The sequence below is a fragment of the Danio rerio genome, chromosome 2 (genome assembly GCF_049306965.1).
Source record: "Danio rerio strain Tuebingen ecotype United States chromosome 2, GRCz12tu, whole genome shotgun sequence".
In the NCBI taxonomy this organism is placed as follows: domain Eukaryota; kingdom Metazoa; phylum Chordata; class Actinopteri; order Cypriniformes; family Danionidae; genus Danio; species Danio rerio.
The window spans coordinates 24,442,395-24,463,124 of record NC_133177.1 but is presented as its reverse complement, the minus strand read 5'-3'; the positions used below and the strand labels follow the sequence as shown (position 1 = coordinate 24,463,124).

Here is a 20,730-nt window from a genome sequence, read left to right as displayed (position 1 = left end):
GTATAAACTAATTGATGTCTGTGCGTACATTCACGAGAGTGAAAGTGAAAGTAAAGGATGAGGAGGCTCATTCTCGCGCTGTAGATGCTCTGTTTAACTATTGCTAATGAAGCTTTCAGTTTTTCCATTTACAAAGTCCATCATGTACATAGCAAATGCGCCATGGCACCTACATCTCATTATGAGAATAAGCTCAACCCTGTTAGACCATGCGCCACGGCCCAAAGCGGATTTTTCCATCCTTAAAATAGCACAAGTGGATTCTGACACGCCCTTAATGCTTTTGCGGCCTGGGCTTTGAACTTTGCGCCTGGATCATCAAAATAGAGCTCAATATCTTTAGTAATGACAACAGTGAGGTTAACAGTGTTCTTCTATTGGCTATTTTCACAATTTATGAAGGCATACTATCAAAAATGGGACAAATGAGCTCATATAGAGGCCAAATTGAGCCCCCCATGCCTACGGGCTTGCACAGGTAGACTACGTGAACATCAACTAAAAAATTGGAGCATTCTCACTGAAATGTCAATGCTTCCCTAGTTTGATGTTTTCCATTAACTGTTAAAGAGAGAGAAAGAGAGAGATTTCAAAAGGGCAAACTGTCTGTCATACGTCAGTAAAGACTAATGTCAATGGAAATGAAGGAACTCATTTTAATAGCTAGATAATGCATAGATAAATCATTCACAATATCATCATTGGCATGTATTTAGATCACAGATTTTAGTTGAATTTTGCATTTCATGATGACTTCAAAGTGACCATTTGATTTAGTGACCAGACTTTATTCTATATTTAATTCTTTGTTCTGTCAAATAATTATGAAATCCAGCTGATATCAGATTTTCCAAGAAACCGGTCAACACGATAAAAAGAAAACCAATCAAACTCAATGCCACAGGAGAGAGCCTTATCAAAGTCCATCTCACAGTCTGAGAAACCAATTTGCATATTGGTCTAAGATTTATTACTCAGGGGAGATTTGTGATTGCGATTTAAATCACAGGACACACAGTAGACAACACACAACCTCGACGCACTAAATCACAGATAATCAGACCTCATCGTCACACCGCCTGCTTTTGTAATTGCTTCGTCCATTAAGGAGAAAATCAATATTAGATTAGCCTGGTACAGCAGTTGAGTTTGATGAGGTACAGAAACAACAGTGAAGTCCACAAACCCTTTTTTACCTCACACACAAATCCTTGTTAATGATCCCAGTAATTAAGTTGCTCTAATATTTGATGCGTCATTAGAAATTGTAATTAAATACGTGTTATCATGGCTCATTTAAGGTTACCGTCCGCCTTGGTGGTGACCTTCTTTTCATGTTTTTCATTATCACAGTAGAATATGACTTTAATATTGAAACGAAAAAGCAGTTTACGTAATTTCAGCTATTTTTGACAGCATCATTAGTTGAAAAGCAGGGTTGCAGGGCAATAAGGGCCTTCAACTACAAGGCTTGTGACAGTGTGTGAATCTGGACTGCACAGCATTGATGTCAGATCTAATCAATAATGCATTAAAAACACAGAATATGCTTACTGATATGTTTCAGTCTTCAACTAAAACCAACCTCTGATTAAATCCTACAGATAATGGCTAAGGAAACGCCTGTTGTTGTGAAGATCGCACTTAACTGAATGACATTTCTATCTAATGAACCTACATGTCTTTGTAACCTCTTCTGAAACCTGATAACCCAGAGAAACAAACACAAAACAATTATCTGTCCAGTCCTCGGTCTCTGTAATGAGAACAGAGGTTTGAGCTCACTGCAGACTGTGAGAAGAAATGAGGGAGAAAAAAATATTGACACTTCTGCAGATATGCAGATAAGCAGCATAGCGGTATTTTCTGCACAGTGGCTACTTAATCAGATCTTGTAACACACAAAATGTTGCTCTTGCAATATTAGGCCTATCGATTAATACACATTAGGTTGCTATTTCTATTTGGCGACCATTTCTAGTGAAGTGAGCACATTCCAAACCAAGCCAGCAGCCTTGAAAAGTGGCAATTTACATGTTTGTGCACATACTTTTAATTTTATACTTACATTATTATAGCTACACTACCTGACAAAAGTTTTGTCGTCGATCCTTGTTGTACAAGCAACAAATAATAACTAGCTTTCTTGTTGATCATTTGGAAAAGTAGCAGAAAGTAGATTTTTTCAAATGAATCATATGTTAAACTGCATCACAGTCATCACAAATACTGCAGAAGATCTATTGGAACCCAAGAATCAGTCAAGTTTGGTGAAGGAAAAATCATGGTTTGGGGTTACATTCAGTATGGAGGCACATGAGAGATCTGCAGAGTGGATGGCAACATCAACAGCCTGAGGTATCAAGATATTTGTGCTGCCCATTACATTACAAACCCAAAGAGAGGGCAAATTCTTCAGCAGGATAGCGCTCCTTCTCATACTTCAGTCCACACATCAAAGTTCCTGAAAGCAAATAAGGTCAAGGTGCTTTAGGATTGGCCAACCCAGTCACTAGACACGAACATTATTGAGTATGTCTGGGGTAAGATAAAAGAGGAGGCATTGAAGATGAATCCAAAGAATCTTGATGAACTCTGGGAGTCCTGCACGAACGCCTTCTTTGTCGTTCCAAATGACTTTATTAATAAGTGATTTGAGTCATTGCAGAAATGTATGGATGCAGTCCTCAAAGCTCATGGGAGTCATACAAAATATTAATTCTTTTACCACTGCACCAAGACTTTATATCCTATACTGTACATTATTTTTGTTAGGTGACAAACTTTTGTGAAAGCTAAGGCAGACCTTGCTGTCCTAATTAAAGAATTAAAAAGCAAGGCATGATCATATTTTATTTTGGTAAAATAAGCATAATCTAGCCTTTATATAAGCCACTTCTGGTACCAAATGATCAACTAGAAGTCAAGTAATTATTTGTTGTTCTTAAAACTTGTATAGGCGACAAGACTTTTGTCAGGTAGTGTAATATATAAAGCAACTTAATTGTATTGTTCATGCTCTGGTGTTAACTGTAGAATATTATTATAGAACTGTACAAGTAAAAGAGCTCCCTAGTTTACAGCATTAGCTGAGATTACATTACCATAAAAAAGTATAATTATAACTTTAATTTTTAATAGACAGAGTCATGTTTTTTTTTAGCAATCCACTGTTAAAAGGTGCCAAAGAACAAAAATATGAATATACCTATAGGCATCAATGAATAATTAAAGTTCAGTACATGTAAATTACATACCCTAAGCATCAAACACCATTGTTTCCTCATTCTCAGGTAAAGCCAATAAAAAAAACAAGGCCAATCAGAACAAAACATCAACTGCTAGATTGGGATCATTAACTGCCCATCCCAGGCTGCATCTGATTTCTCTTAATATGTCCTTGTGAGATTTTTCCATATCTAAGCCTGTGTTATATGTACTATGAAAGTGCAATTCTCTGAAGCAGGCAGCCTTGTACAGTATGATCACAGAATGTTTGCAGTACCTAAATATGCAATAAGGATTACAAATGTATTCAGCACCACCTCGAAGAAGGATACGATCTGTTAAAATGTACCTTTTGATATTTAACGTGTATATTGTGAAATGTTTCTGCATATGTTTGTAATGAGGCAACAGACACATGTGTGCGATTGTAATGGAAACTGCTAAACATAAGTGCTTAACACACATAAGTGTGCAGGCACTGAAATGAGCAGTGTGAATGTCTGAACAGAGCTCATTAATATTCACAACCCTTCCTAATATGGTCAAATAAGACCATTCTATCATAGCAATAAATTCTAATGTTCTAAATGATCTTGTGAAAAGATTTCTGGAGATTTTTTGCACTTTCCGCAGCCATGTGGCACAATGTAGAAAAAAGAAAACAATTTAACATACTGTATGAATGCATTCTGATTCACCTTTAATAAAAACAAGAAATAAATCATTCATTCATTCATTTTTATTTGGCTCAGTCTTTATTTCAGGGGTCGCCACAGCGTAATGAACCATCAACTATTCCAGCTTATGCTTTTCGCAGCAAATGCCTTTCAGCCACACCCCAGGTGACAATGCTTACTACTGCACCACCGTGCCACCCAACAACATAAATTAACATGTTTTATTAATTTACCCTTTTGTTGTTCTGAAAACCTACTGCGATCATTACACTCCTAATTTCTTTACACATCTGCTGTGACAGATATATGAAGTGTACACTACATACCTGACGTGATGTTTTCCAGCTTAGACAAACACTCCCTTTTCTCCGCTTCCAGCTCCCACATGACCTCACACATCTGGACAGACAGCATCTGTTTTAATCAATAACACAATTTTAAGATTCTGACATGCAGTACATTTCTTGCAATAAAACAAATCTTGTTTTTTATTTACTTTTTGAAGCTAAGAACATCACATTTCTGAATAGCAGTACACCTTTGATCACTTAACAAGCTGAATGTAATTATAGTTTGAAGAGAACGGAGTGAAATAGTTATTTCTTGGTGTCATCGAGACATGATGAAGGACAAATTCATGTTATTGCTTCAGTTTTAAAAAGCAATTTACCATGAAGTACCTGAGCCCTAAATAACATCTCCTTTCACCTTTGTTGACCCTTGCCAGATTCCTATATAGCGGAAACAAATCATGGCATAAATTATTTGACTCTCTGCAGCTGTATCCAATTTTTCTCTAAAAATGTCGGCTGTATTATTTAAGTATTTGCTCTCATGGATTCCTCCATCTAGCAGTGGAGGATAGTGAGATTTATGGCAGGTACTCTGGCAGATGAGGCCACAGAGAGGTGACATCAATCAACAATTCACTGTAGAGCAATAGTTATTCCCGAAACAGTCCATAATTACTGAAAGTATGACTGTCCGGGTCAAATGTTACTCTGGTTCCTGAAGGGTCACAGTGATGATCCAGAGCAGTGTTTTATAGCTGGTTCTACACATCAAAAGCTGCATCAAACAGAACAGGAATGCGTCCTTTTTAACTAATTTAAGCTGTGTTCACAATACTTATGTATATATAAGATTTCTATAGACACTAGAATAATAAAATAATATTTCTTCTGCACTTCAGAAATGTGAGCTGGCTATATCTGTTGTATAACGTTCAGTCTAGTACACTTTACTGCACTGTAAAAAGCATAGAGATGATTTTTTGAGTGAGTAAAATCATTGCATTAAAGGTGATTAGTTGAAATTACTTTAAAAAAGTGAGTAGACCTGTTGCATTTCATTTAAAGGGCACCTATGATGAAAATCATCTTTTGTAAGCTTTTTGGACAGAACTGTGTTAAGGTATAGTGTGTCCACAGTCATTTTGGGGAGATATAAAGGTAATAAGTCTCTTTTTTAAATTTCCTGATGTTAAAATAGGATCTAAATCCCTCCCATTTCGACGCCCACCGCAACGTGACGTATAAGTACGGTTTCTCCGCCCACCGAACTGATTGACAGACGCGTATTAACAAATCTCGGTAACACATTTAGGCCCAATCCCAGTTCTACCCCTTAGCCATTCCCCTTACCCCACCCCTCGTTTTGCATGTTCCCGAGAAGCGGTAGGGGTGTCCCAATTCTCTTTAGCTTGAAGGCGTAGGGTTTTGGGGAAGGGGTGAATAGACATTCGAACGAAGATTTTTTAGGACTACACTCGAAACCAAGGGGTAAGAAAATTTCCCAGAATACGCCAGCCACAACGGTAGGATAGTCAAATCCGGAAGTAAGGAGATCCACAATTAAGTATTTTTTGTCATTATTGCGAATTCTTACAACAAACAAACACATGTATTAATATATGCAAAACCGCGTTTGTGTTTTACCGTCATGCTTTAAAAAAAATTACAAATAAAATAAAAACCGCTAAATGTGGCTATCTATAATCCATAATAATAATAACTCCTGTACAGCAGTCCCACAACATTCTGCCACTCTATGACACTCAAATACCCTGTCAGGAAAGTCTAGTGGCTAGGAATGGGCTATTTACACTGTTAAAAAATCATTATTGTTAGTGTGTTTGCATTGATGAATATGGCCACTTTGTTAAATGCGCTGTATTATAATCTTTTTGCCACATTAGATAGTTATGATAACTTAATATATGCCTTCAGTGATTTCCTAAAGATAAATACCTAAAAAAAATACACAACTGAAATAACTACATCAGTCACCATCATCTGATCTCATAAGAAGCAAGTGCTCAAGATGACATATGATGACGTGTGCAGGTGCTGTCCCACTTCTTAGAGATATTTTTTTGAAGCCCTTCCCCTTCACCCTCGGTTTTAAGGGCCAAGGGGAAGGGGTACAAAAATAGAATTGGGATTGGGCCATAATCATATCAACAAGACAGGAGTGTGCAAAGCAACTGGGATTAAAAGATCTGTTCAGCTCGCTATGATCATCAATCATCATCAAATGTGATCAAGAATGAGTTTTCTAAGATTAAAATTTTTAAAACAGTGCATTGTTATGAATTACAGCCATTTTACCGTCTTTATCACCACAGCCGTCAGCCGCATGTCAGTACAATTATAAAAGAAGACGCTTTATTTCCAGTTTGTGGACATTAAATCAGGTTTATTTTGTACATTAACATAACGGATATTCATACAGCAGTGGAAATTAACGTGTATCCTGTCACATCTGCTGTGCAAAAACGTGCACAGTTAAACGTGCGTGCTGTGTGTGTCTGCTGCGTGTGTATGTGTGTGTGTGTAGGCGTGCATGACCTTTGTAACGCCATTGTGTGACTCATCATTGCAACTCCACAGCAAATACATCAAATAATCATTGGAAACGTTCTTACTGTAGCATTTCTTACAAACGTAACATGAGATCTACTTCATGTCTGTCACTATGCTGTTTATCTGATGCACGCAGACGGAGATTGAGGCACACTCTGGGAACGGTGGGCAGGGAGAACTAGTATTAAATGCACAGGCAACAAAAACTGCTACAGTGTGTTCAAAGCAGAAAATTCTACTGTTCTGTAACCTATAATAAATAATCTGATGGGTATTTTGAGTTAAAACATAACAGACACATTATAGGGACACAAAAGACTTATCTTAAATCTTGAAAAAAGGTTAGGTGCCCTTTAAGTAAATGAACTATGGGCAGATTTATTTAAACTAAGTCATCTTTAAGAGATAGTCCACCCATATCCGCCAATGACAGTTGGCTTAGAAAAATGGGGACATGCCTTTTTTTTAAAAATCATACATTTTCATATAAATTAAATGATCTGAAGTCATACAAATTACCCAATTTAATTAGCCACATTTTCTCGTGAGATCAGGCTGGCTCAACTCCAAGTGTCCAACACTACTTGTAAGCTTGAAGATTTCACTAAAGTGGAACGCAGCACAATTTGCACAAATTTGAATTTCCTTCCCATATTGCCTATCCATATGTGTATGAGTAAAGTAATCTGATCACACCTTTATGCTGAATATCATAGTATAGTTAATATTGTTATAATCATTTCTAAACAAAATGTTTAATACTATAGGTCGAATCAGCCAGCCTGATCTCACGAGAAAACGTAAGTATTTTACGTTTTGCCAGTTTAGTGGCTAATTCGTACGAATTCGTACGAGTTCAGTCGTACGAAATGGTACGATTTTAAAAAGGAGGCGTGGCACCTGACCCCACCCCTAACCCCAACCGTCATTGGGGGATAAGCAAATCGTACTAAATTGTACGAATTAGATCGTACGAATTCATACGAATTAGCCACTAAATGAAAAAGTTACGAATTGCCGTGAGATTGTGTTGAATCAGCATATACAACATATGACTGCTTCAAATGTCATTCACACAAGTTTGTAAAACTAGAACATATTAAATAGCATTTGCATTGTTAGATCTCCTGTTTCATTTAAAGGCGGACCAAAGGTGGTTGGGGAAGGTCTTATAATTGTAAGTTTCATTACATCCTGTTATCACATTTTCAATAAGGTGATTAATACATAAACTGTCATACATACCTTCCTGAATCTAAATTCCACATATTGACAGATCTACATTACAAATCCTAAAAGGTGCTGAGATATATCTTGTTTAGTTTAAAAGCAATGCTGTGCATTAAACCAGTTGAAAGCACAAGATCGCATATGAGTCCAGAGAAAACAACAGCACCATATTGAACATATAGTCTGCTGTGCGGAGTGACAAAATCAGAAGTGAATTTAATGGCATGGTCAGCTGTACTATATAGAGACGTGAGTCACTACTGTCTACAAGGAGCTGTGATCAAGGACAGTGCTGACACGGACACACCGATGAACTGAGGAGAATTGAGAGTTGTTACCATGGTGTCACAATAAGAGAAGAAAATCATTCGCTGTTTCAAATACCATGATAAAAATAAATGGTCACACTTTACAATAAGATTCGTTAGTTAATGTTAAGTAATGCATTTACTAACATGAACAAACATTGAACAATACATTTACTACAGTATTTATTCATGTTAATAAACGTTAGTTAATGAAAATACAGTTGTTCATTGTTAGTTTGTTAAGTCAGGGTGCATGTTCAAATATGATTAATAAATGCTGTAAAAGTGTTGTTCATGATTAGTACATGCTAGTAAATGCATTGACTAATGAACCTTATTGTAAAGTGTTACCAAATAAATATATATGTAACAACCACTTTAATGCACAGATTTTTCATGTGACAGAAGTCTTTGCGTGGCAACATTGCCACTCTCAGTGCTGATCAGTCAGGAACGCTAAACCTGAAGAATTTAAAGTAAATACTGAGAAGGAAAGACTTTTGTTCTGTACAGATTTTAAATAACAATATGATGATTGAAATTGAAATGAACTCAACACTTTTCATAAAATGTTGTGGAATCAATTATGAGATCCATAATGAAATAAGTGAACTAGATCCACATCTGGTGAGACATAAGGACATTTGTACTTGACTCAATTTACGTTACTTATTGGCCGTGATGGTTTGATAGGGAACCTTTGACATTCATGTATTTACATTCAACAAAAGGGTGTTTATAATAGTTACAAAAAATAAAAAACAATCTATATAGCAAAAGATTCTGAGTTATTAAAATGTTCTTCACACTAACAACTTATCGTTGAAAGGCTCTTTAACCAAAAATCATTGCAAAAATCCTTACCTGAAACCTTTTTTTTTACACTCAGATGCAGAATGATTACAAAAGATGCTCTCTTTGCAAATCAATTGGACTGTAAATGGCGATGAAAACTGTTTTTTTAATAAAATAATGTATATTTGCACGTTTTTATCGATATGTCAGAACATTTTAGTGTAGATGAAGATCATTTTAAAACTATTAAACCTGTCAAAGCCTAGATTTTGTATGAAAATATATTAATTTCTGACTGATAATGCAGTTTAGTGAAACTGATTGCATTCTGCCCCATTCTATGAGGCTTTATAGCAACCAAATTAAATAAATTGATATGATTACTCATGAAATTAGTTTAATAGTTAGTAATTTAATTTATGTTGTGTGAAATACGCACATTCTGAGGAGGAAGAGCATAAGAGCAACAGTTTCCTGAGATTAATTTATCAAAGTTTCTGTCAGCACAATTTAACTTTGAAAAGGAAAAAAAATCTCCGTATCCCCGGACCTGACCAATTTGTTTGAGAACTAGGTGTGTTAAATACTTGAGGACTTTTCTTTCGTCGATGACTAATTGCACTGGAAACCGGATCAAATGAAGTGTTGATACTCACAGGTCCGAGCGAGCAGGTGAGGTATAAAATCAGCATTTGTTTAGACACATCCATTTCAGCAGATTCAGCAGCTGCCCGAAAGCGCTCCGCAAAAGTAACGATGCAAAGAGAGAGACAAGCTGACGGTCGAAAAGTAACTGAGGAAGAATCCGAAGCGTCAGCCAACTATGTGCTGCGCGCGCGGGCGCTCCGGTGCGCGTGGATTCAGCAGCTGTACACTGCGAGAACTGTCCATGTTTTGTATCTCTCCCAGATAAATAAAACACTTCATTCATTAACGGCTCCGGAATGATGCGAAGTAATTCATAGCCAACGTTTTTGCATAATAGACACTTGACGCGCGCGTGTCCGACTGCAGTTCCAAGCTGTCGATCCACGTCCAAAGCTTCACTTTCAAAGTGTGCGCGCGTGTGTGCGTGTATGTGTGCAGCCTACATAACACACCCCTGAAAAACGGAGTTAAATAAATAAAAAATGCACTCCATCTTTGTCTTAACCTGTCTGCTATCTTTACTCCTTTTTCTAGCACAAATATTGGAATAGACTATCCCTTACAAAAATTTACCATGGTTTTAGACTATCCCTTACAAAAATTAACCATGAGGGTTTGACTACGGCATTTGAAAACCACAGTAACTAGAAATGAAGCAGACTATGGCATTTGATGTAAAGCCATAGTCACTACAAAATTAATTGTTGCAAAGTAAAAAGTGACAACAAAATGAAGCATAATTACTACAGTATTTAAAGTAAACAGTAACTAAATGAACCACGATTTAACAAAGATATTTGAAGTAAAACTATAGTAAATATAAAATGAAGCAGGTTTACTGCAGTGGAGTTGTTTGTTTGTTTGTTTGTTTGTTTGGTGGTTTGTTTGCTTAAGTGTAAATATTTGGATATTTTACCACTGTATTCCAGTGTTTTATCAAATATTTTCTTTTTGTAAAATTGTTGTTGATTTTTCTGAATCACACTGGCACATGTAAACATGTTTACACATAAAGTTTACCATCTTTTATAAATGTAAATGTTTTTAATAATATGTTGTTGTTATTGTTGTAGACATTATTGCATAGATTTACTACCCTCTCAAAAAAATGGTACAGGTACAGGTACAATTGTACAGGCACAAACCCTTGTCACCGGGGCAGTACCTTTTTATGGAACAGAATTGTGCCTTAGGACAAAGAAACTAATTTGTACCTGTGCAGTTTGTACCTTTAAAGACATGATTTGTACCATGAAAAACCAAAACATACTTTATTTCCAAAATGTATATCCAAAATGTGTCAATTTATTTTCCACAAATATAAAACATTAAATACATTTTTAAACAATGTTTTTTTTAAAGTTTATTTTTTATGTAAATGCACCTTATCCATTTACAATAAAGAATAAAAATACTTTAACATAAAGCAAAAGATCTATTTTTGTTAAACATTTCACAACACTTTTCACAGAAATGTTACAGAAATACATCTGTACAATATCTCCCATGTACATGTACAATATCTCCCATGTAGATTATAACACATTCTTTTCTCCACATTCTTTTACACAATACCCTTGTAATCAAGTTCTTTTAATTTACTTAATTCTAAAATAGAATTTTGCAAAAGTTTTGTAACGAGATGTGCACAATGTTTGATTTGTTTTTACACTAAAATTCCTGCATGAAAACTTTGCATATGCAGGACTTTTCCCTGCTCATGTGCGAAGTAAAAAGCCAATGCCAAAAGGTGCGGATATCAATAATGAAACTGTTTTTATCAGACAATGTTTACCAAATGTCTGGTAAAAATGCCTTAAATATTTAGTTTACTTTACCTATAGTTTTATGCTTTAGTTTTTTGTATTATAGAACTAATAAAAAATGATTATGAGTTTTTTAAACATATGCTTTTAGATAATGATTCATGTTTTAATATGGAAATTGTTCCTAAAATCACTTTGCCTTTGCAGTAATATTTATTTTGTCGAACACTTATGTACCTTTTTAAGAAAACAATTGTGTACCTTCATTTCAATTGTACCATAAACGGTACAGAACATTATCATAAGAGGTCTTTTCTGTACCATATAAGGTACAACTTTTACAAAGGTACCTTTTTTTCTTTGAGTGTACAGTACTAATACTATAATATTACTATAAAAAAATATATAGTGTAAAAAAACATGGTATGCACCACAGTATGCATAAAAAACATGGTTACTACAGTCATGGTACCTACAGTGTTGTCATAGTATTACTACAATATTGCTATAGTAAAACTGCATCTCAAAAACCAATCTGCTCTCCTATATACATATATTCATTTTCCTTCGGCTTAGTCCCTTTATTTAACAGGGGTCACCACAGTGGAATGAACCGCCAACATACATATACATCAGAATATATTTTCCAGTGAACAGCTTGTCTTAATATGTATAGTTAAGCTGTATGTTGAGTAAATTTGACATGTCATGTCATATGTAAGACAATATTGTAAACGAACACACCAATGCAAATATGTGAGCCCTCGCATTCACAAGTGGCCAATAATCACCAAAACTCTTTGGTAGAAGTGCCTTGGGAAACTTTTAATAAATGTAAATGCTTTCATTGAAATTTCTTTTATTCGCGGGGAACTGTAGAATCAATCAAAAGTGGATATGTAAATGCATATGAGCCTGAAGCATGAAATCATTCATTTTGAAAGTATAATGGAGAATGTCTAATATAGATTAGCGACTCACAGCATGGAGCTCTTATGCATTCATGTTTTTAAAAGAAACTGCCAGAAGAACAAAGGATGTGAATGTGCTCAGACATTGCATTGGAAATTTATGTTAAATGGTGTACATGCCCTAAAGATCTGATACTTCTCCTAACTTGTCAGGACTCACAAATAATACTATTAGCTCAATGATCTGTCAGAAACTATATGCATATTGCACTCCTTCAGATGTACTGCTCAAAACCGTTTACTACAGAGAAGTATTGTAATGTGCTGAGCCAGCACATGAAATTGCACTGTTCATCATTACTAACAAAATATTGCAAGCAAAGACTTATGTTATTGGAGGAAAAAAACAATAGTCAACAATTTATGGAAAATGTGTGTTCTGTTTTATTTGTTATTTATCTGTCGATATTTAGTGGCTAAAATCAAAGGTGTGAAATATAAAGTCAACCTTCTATACACCCTTTAATAGTTCTGAATTTAACTGAAATAGTATCCTGATGTTTTATTTTGTCTGTGACACTTTGCAATAACCATTCACAAATAATCATGTACTAATATGTAAACTAAATGTTACTTTACTATGTGCTAATGATGAGTTAATACGTGTACTAATCAAGAAGTAGCCATAACTATAACATGAGTCACATTGAGATTGTGTATAAATAATGGCAATAAATGTTTGTTAATAAATATATTAATTAACATTTTAAATTTAAGCCAAATATAGCCCATTCTATGAGAAAGAATGTTGATTAAAAGTGCACTTTGACAAATATGACCTGTTATTGTATCATTATGTCATGACTTTACTTGGAGGGTGCAATATTATTAACTCATTCTTAACTACTCATGACCCCCTATGTTTTCACATTGTTCATTATGATGTAAAAAGAGAAGACTTGTTCAATAATGACACAGTAAACAAGTAGACTAATGCAGATTTTAGTTTAGAAAGTATGTCTGCCTCATGAATACATGTTTTTTTGAAAGATTATTCTTGAAGACAAGAGCCGTGCCTCGGGGCCCAAGCCACTGTAAGCCATCACATAGATTTGACGAGAAACATAATATTGATGCAAAACAGGTCTTTATTATTGTGCCTTGGTGGATTTCATTAGAAGTACAATTTAGCAGTGGTGTTTGTAATGTGTCTATCCTGCTTTCCTGTTGCTGTTTTGTGGACAGGTTTACAAACAAGTCTTCAGTCTTTACATCTTATAAAACCGTTAAACACAGGAGTTCAAGTTAATAATAAGTTAATAGTAAAGTGTCCTTCTAAGTAAAGTCATAATTATACACTATATTTTTGTTGCTTGCCCAAACTACTTATTTAAAATGAGCTGAATTAACACAATTCTTAAAGTTTTTTGGTCACAGAGGAGTTACAGAACTCAATGGTTTTTAACCTCCTAGGGTTTAGTGGCCACATACGTGGACAGCACATTATAGCTCTTAAGTGGCTATTTAAAATACTTTGAATTTTTTATATTTTGTTACAGACATACAGTGTCATGTCACTGTCCAAAAGGGGGGGAAATGTCATTTTTACTCTCTGATAGTCAAAACATGTTAAAAAATTGTATATGTTATATATGTATTAAAAAAAACATTCAGGAAAAAGTGTTTTATATAAGTTCGAACAACAAGTCCACATATATGGGCATCATTTTTCTCTTAAAGTACATCATATCAAAAGATGATACTTTTTATTCTAATTAGGATCCAATAAGCCCAAATAGCAAAGAGAAATAAAAAATGCATGTAAAAACACCTTGCCTTAAGTGGTTAAAATGCCATAATGGCCTTCTTAAACAGCTGAAATGTACCATATATTACCTTTTAAAGTTTGTAAAACGTTCTTAACATTCATAATTTTCTATTCTAAACTAGAAATATCACAAATAAATAAACAAACAGAAAAATACATCATGGTAGCCACAAATCAATTGTAGTTTGGTTTTTAAGGATATAATAAACCTTCGTTAATGTTCATTAGTCGAGTCTGAATTCCCTCAACAATGTGTCTAAAAACCTATTCACTACCATTTTGTCTAACATTTGAAAATATAAATCTCTACACAAAAGTTGCTTTATTGTATTTCTTTTGGTGTTGCCAATCTAAAAAGCAAACATGCCTTCATGTGTGGAATGGATGGGCTGAACCCACCTTTAGTTTTGGCCGAGGTGGAGTGATGGAGAAGGAATATAACACTTCTTATCTTCTGTTCATCTATCACTATCTTCTGGACTCTCCCTCCTTCAGCCCACATCCTGTTCAGATGGAGGAACGCAGCAACGCCCCCTCAAGGCCTGTGTGGATTAAAACAAGCTCTTCCTAAATCACGCAAGTAACTTTGACCATTACTTGTCATGTCCATTTTTCTTACTGTGAAAACAATAGTCATAAATGAAAGTCTCTCTTCTCTGTTGAAAAGACAAAATAAAACAATATAAACCATTATAGAATTTGCAATAGTTTTATTATTTAAATTGTATTGGTTTTTTAGGACAGTTTTTTAGGGTCCTGTGGGTATTTACTAGTTATCTGATGCCTTCTATTGGTGGCTTGTGAAAGCCAGTAAATCCTAATAAAATATGTCTAAAAACATGAAAATGTACTGGTTTCAGTGGTTAAAATTTGATGTTTTATAAAGTTTTTAATATTATTTGTAGTTAAAAATGTTGTGATTCTTTCTGCTATTTTTTCATTCTGGTCTGCTGTTTTATTAATGCTTACACTATGCAAAAATAGCCTATCACAATGTGCAAAACATCTGATCTGTTTTAATGACAGATATAACAATATCACAGTATGAACACTTGGAACCTTTAATTCCATTTCACTACATTTTGATTACTCTGATGAAAAACAACAGAAGACGGTTCAAAAATTACAATAAAGGCATGGTAAGTCAAAATGATAGCTTAAAATGTCAAAAAAGTAACCTAAAAGACCATAATTTTGAGATTTGCAGAAGTACAACTTTAAAATTATAACTTTGTCCTAGTAAATTTTCACTCATTGCCTCATAATAATGACTTTATGCATGTTTTTTTATATTGGTTGGAAATGGGCTCCCAGGTGGGGGGTGGGCCCCACGCTGGCCATCCCAGGTGGGCCCCATGCGGGTCAGCCCCGTTGGGCCCTCTACGTGGGCCAGCCTAAGCAGACTAAGCATGCTTCCGGATAGATTTTTTTTTTTTGCATGAAGCTAAAAAGAGGGATGATGAGTCAGGGAGGACAGACTTAATAAATCTAATTCTCGGCCAAGAGTCGGGTCTAAGACAACACACAACAGATAATTCTATAAAACATGTTTTTTTGTATTCTATAGAATTCTATTCTATAGAGTGGTTCTCAAACTTTTTTCACCAAGTACCTCCTCAGAAAAAATTGTCTCTCTAAGTACCACCACAATGACTGGTATTGTAATACATAGTAGGTCCAATTTAATGGCTACAGCTTACAACAATACTGCAGATTAATACTTATTATATTGAATATTTATTATTGTCAGCCACTTTAAACACAATAAATAGTTTGAACAATAACACACAGGTAAAAAAAAGATAAATAAAACGTCAACGTTAAATTAAAATGTGATTTAAAAATGTAATTAAAAATGGCACTGTTCTGGGCCACGCAGGCAATCCCATAAGGGACCCACGCGGGCCATCCCAGGTGGGGCCCACGTGGGCCAGCCCTGGTGGGCCCCTCGCGGGCCATCCCAGAGGGGGCCCACGCAGGCCAGCCCTGGTGGGGTCCACGGGGTCCATCCCAGGTGGACCCATATATATAATTCTATAAAATATGTTTTTTTGTATTCTATATAATTTTATATAGCAGTGTTTCTCAAACTTTTTTCACCAAGTACCACCTCAGAAAAAATTGCCTCTCCAAGTACCAACATAATGACTGGTATTGAAATACAGTAGGCCCAGTTTAGTGGCTACAGCTTACTACAAAACTGCAGATTAATACTTATTATTATGAAAATGTATTATTGTCAGCCACTTTAAACATAATAAATAGTTTGAACAGTAACACACAGGTAATAAAAAAAGGATAAATAAAACATTGTTTAAATTAAAATGTGATTTTAAAATTTAATTAAAATTGGCACTATTCTTAAAAAGTTTAAAAAAAAAAACTGCAGTACTTAAATGTAAAGTATTATCATAAAGTAGCCTATTCTTTAAAACCTGCAAATGTTTCTTGGACCTCATAAATATAGGTTTTACTGTATGTCATAATATTCATATATAACACTGTTTGATAAATTTTGAAATATGTTGCATGCATATATGACTTTTGTATATCTTTGAAATCTAAACATTAACTTGTATTTTAAATATATGAATTGGATGTACATATTTTAATTAGAAATTAAATTCTTATTATTGTTAGTTAGAGTAGGCAATGTGTGTCAGAGAAGCAAGTGATTAAACTTTACCTGTCAACATTGGGATATAAAAATACGAGATATGCCCCAAACAACCGTTACAAGTATGGAGAGGAAAATAACCTCAAATGAATACATAATAAATATTGGAAAAATTAAAATAAAATAAAAAAGTTTAGCCTATCAAAATCTATTTCCTGATCACATCATTGTTATCGTACGCGTCAAAGGGTTAAAAGTGTGTTAATTTTTTTACTTGAATTATTCAGCGATTCCTCTGCGTACCACTAGAAGGAAGCCTGCGGAACACAGTTTGAGAATCACAGTATCATAGTATTTACCACTGAACAGCTTGTTTCCTTACATTTTTGTTCTGCATAATTACAGTATGCGGAAATCTCAGATTTCATTAAAAACATAATTTATGTTGTGAATGAATAATTTTTAGAAAGATATTAGGGTGAGTAAATGATTGGATTTTCATTCATGAGGAAACCAACAATTTAAGGCCACACCATAATACATCACAATAACACAAGACAGAAATTTCAAAGTGAATACTGTAATGCATTGAAAGCTAAGTGAAATAGTATTATTTTAAAAAACTTTCCAAAAAATATTTAGGCTCATCACCTTAAGGAGTCAACGATATAAACACAAAAACACATCTTTACAGTTTATATACCTAATTCATCTTAAAGCTGTGCCTCCAATAGAAATACCCACTGGGCAAGGTTAAATCACAGAAGTGTTGGAGTAAAAGTTAATCAAATCATAGAGGGTTGATGCTTTGGGCAGAAAAACAGGAGTGATTCATAAGTGTTTGGTCAAATCAATTCCCCAAATGTAATAGGGTCACAGAGAGACATGAAGGTGGACCTGTTGACTCAATTTACCCTCTATCAAGTCAGCACAAAATCTGTTTAAAGATCGGTTTGCACGTTGAACCCTCTTACATGGAATGATCCAGAAGGAAGATGATGGTAACAGTCTATGGCTTTTTGTTAGTGTGAGTGTGTGTGTCCTTGAAGAGAAGCAGCACTAGAATACTGCTAAACAGGTACTCCTTATTCTGTTTGTTTGCTCTTGCTTTTACAAGAAAACAACAGAGTGTAAAGGCTTTTAGTGGATTACATGCTGAACATTTTTCATATTGTAATTCACAGAATTTTTTGGACACTGAGTTGGTTAAACAAACAAATACCAAGCGTTAAAGCTGCTGTTTGAATACCAGAGACTTCACAAGTCATGGCCTGCGAAAGCAATCGTGTGCCAGTGTACTTTATGAAAATTCACAACCTGTCTCAAAAAAGGATTCCTCTTCCAACTTTTACACATCCAACTGATTAAAATGATTTAATGACTCACCAGAAAGAAAAAAAGACTGGTATTTTCACTGCGGCGAGCCAGACACTTCATAATACTATCCGCAGCTGTTGCTTATTTAAGTGTACAAGAGCCTGCATGTTAAATACCTCTGAGAAATTGATTATATTGATCGAAACCTGAATCATACTTCATACTGTGCATGGCGAGGCTTTTAAATTAATAGGAAATGCCATGAGACGATGTGGTGGTATGAAAACAGATCAGGTGTTGTTATAGACTGCAAAACAGCTTTGACGTGCTGATTGAAGGGATCGTATCAATGTTCTCTCACAGAATGAACGGCATATTTGGACACAATGCTCTGTCAGTCGATGCAGTGCTGGAGATCTTTTGAGAGTATTTTCTCGTTAATAGAATTTAGTCAAAAATCTAAATAAAATTCAGTAGTATTTTTATTTCACTAATGTATGCACGTGCATTTTTAAATACATTACAGATATGCTAAGTGAATACAAACCTAGCAAATCGCTCAGGTCATTAAAATCAAGTAAATTAGAAATTTCAAGAGTACAGTCAAAGCAGGGTGAATCTGCTTTTAGCTACTACGCTCCTCACTGCTGAAATCACCTTTCAGAAATCACATGTGCTCCATCATTAGGCACATTCAAACTAAGACTTAAAACACATTGAACCTGTTAAAATTGTTCCTTTACCAACTTCAGAACATTTCAAAGACAGATCATCTCATCAGATCTTGCATGAATGCAACTGATGGTGTGAAATGGAAGTTACTTATGTTGAATTTTAGCATTTTATATTGTAAATCTATTTCAAATTAAAGTCTATTCTAAAGGTTTGTTCCCCTAAAAATAAAAAAATATATATATTATTAAGCACAATTAAATTAAGTAATTTTGTGTGATATCAGTGGTTCAAATGTAATCATACGAAGCTCCAAGAACACTTTTGATCACCAAAACAATAAAAACAACTTTGATCCCCAAGGTCTTCGCTTCCGTAACAGGTCAGGGTTCAAGCAAGCACTGTACTAAGACATAAGTAAAAAAAAGTAATTGATGTTGAAAATGAGCATTTAGGCCCAGTCCTGATTCTGTTTCATACCCCTACTTCTATCCATACCCCTTGGCTCTTGAAACATGTGCATGAAGAGATAGGGAGGAAAATATTCTCTTAAAAAAAATGGGACACCACTACTACACCAGCACATGTCATTATACCCTTTCACTAGTTCATATACATCACACAACATGTCATAGGCAACATAGTAGTCATTGCAGGTCCTGAATTCAGGTTTAGCAGATTACACACCTACAAAATAGTGTCGTGATGAAGACTTCGAAAAGCTAAACTCAAAAGCTTACATGAGTTTTCGGGTTTCCTCATGCATCCCTGTTATGATCGGTGGATCATGTTGTAAGAAACACAACACTGTACTGTGTTTATTTCACAAGACACAAGTGATCATTCATTGATGTGAGCACAAGAAAACAACATTATCATTATAGCAGACATGATGTAGAGCTAATTCCCTGCCACCAGACTTTTCTGTCAGACATTTTAAATATGTTGTGGAATGTTTTACAATGGTTATTGTACGGGACTATCGTTAGCATAATATAGACCTCTTTGAAACATACCTGTCAACCCTCCCATTTTTTACGGGATTCTCCCGTATTTTACAGATTTATCCCGCTATCATCCCGTAAAGGTATTTTCCCGTATTTCTCCCGTATTTTCAGTCTTTCTCTGAAGGGTGGCATATAAACATTAAAGAGCTGAGCCTCCCTATACGCAACCCATACCGTCGAACCACCAAGGGCTGCCCCTTGCTCTTAAATGTGAGTCTGTTCTGTACTTTCGCTTAGTTTAGGCATGAAAACACTTTGAAATACATATAAAAACGGCAGGATTCCCTTCCTTTTTATTACAGGTGCCGTCTCCCCTTCATATGCAATCCTCAAAACAGTCATCAAAACAGACAGCGCTCCATAGCGATAAACAGAAGCTGTTTCCCAAATGGATTCTGTACACGCGATTTGAAGTGCAGTGAAAGTCTGGGTTTTGGGAGCGTGTTTGAACATATATATATACACATAATCAATAATAATAATAACTTCTAAAGATGTCGATCTTGGTGGGGGTTTTTTCAAACACAACTAATTTTGTCCTAAATAAGCAGAAAAAGTTAGGAAAGCAATTGAATGCTTTCATTATAACGTTAGACATGTGCATTTTCAAAGTAACATCTCTGTTATTTAATCTAATCAAATGAAAAAAATCTAAATAAATAGGATTCATTCGTTGCTCTTTAATTAAAATGTGTAAGTTATACAGTGAAGAAAAGATTAATGATATTTGATAGCTTGATTCTATTCTATTCAATTCCCCTTACTCCTATACCACAAGCAAAAGAGAACTGAGAGTAAGGGGTATAATTAGGATAGAGCATTGGTATTTTAACTGGAGTCCTATTTTGCTAGGGTATGTCTT

General features: G+C 35.0%; 1 protein-coding gene across 3 annotated transcripts in view; it reads right to left on the bottom strand.

The window, feature by feature from the left end:
* The window catches only part of vipr1a (vasoactive intestinal peptide receptor 1a), a 69,642-nt gene extending 59,489 nt beyond the window's left edge, over positions 1–10,153 (bottom strand). For all 3 annotated transcript variants that reach the window (XM_002660797.6, XM_073924977.1, XM_073924972.1), the window contains exons 1-2: positions 9,759–10,153; positions 4,232–4,319 (exon numbers count right to left, since the gene is read on the bottom strand). In XM_002660797.6, coding sequence (XP_002660843.2) covers positions 4,232–4,319; positions 9,759–9,812 — 142 coding nt within the window. In that variant the 5' untranslated portion in view covers positions 9,813–10,153. The remainder of the gene's footprint in view (positions 1–4,231; positions 4,320–9,758) is intronic.
* Positions 10,154–20,730: the final 10,577 nt, after the last annotated feature.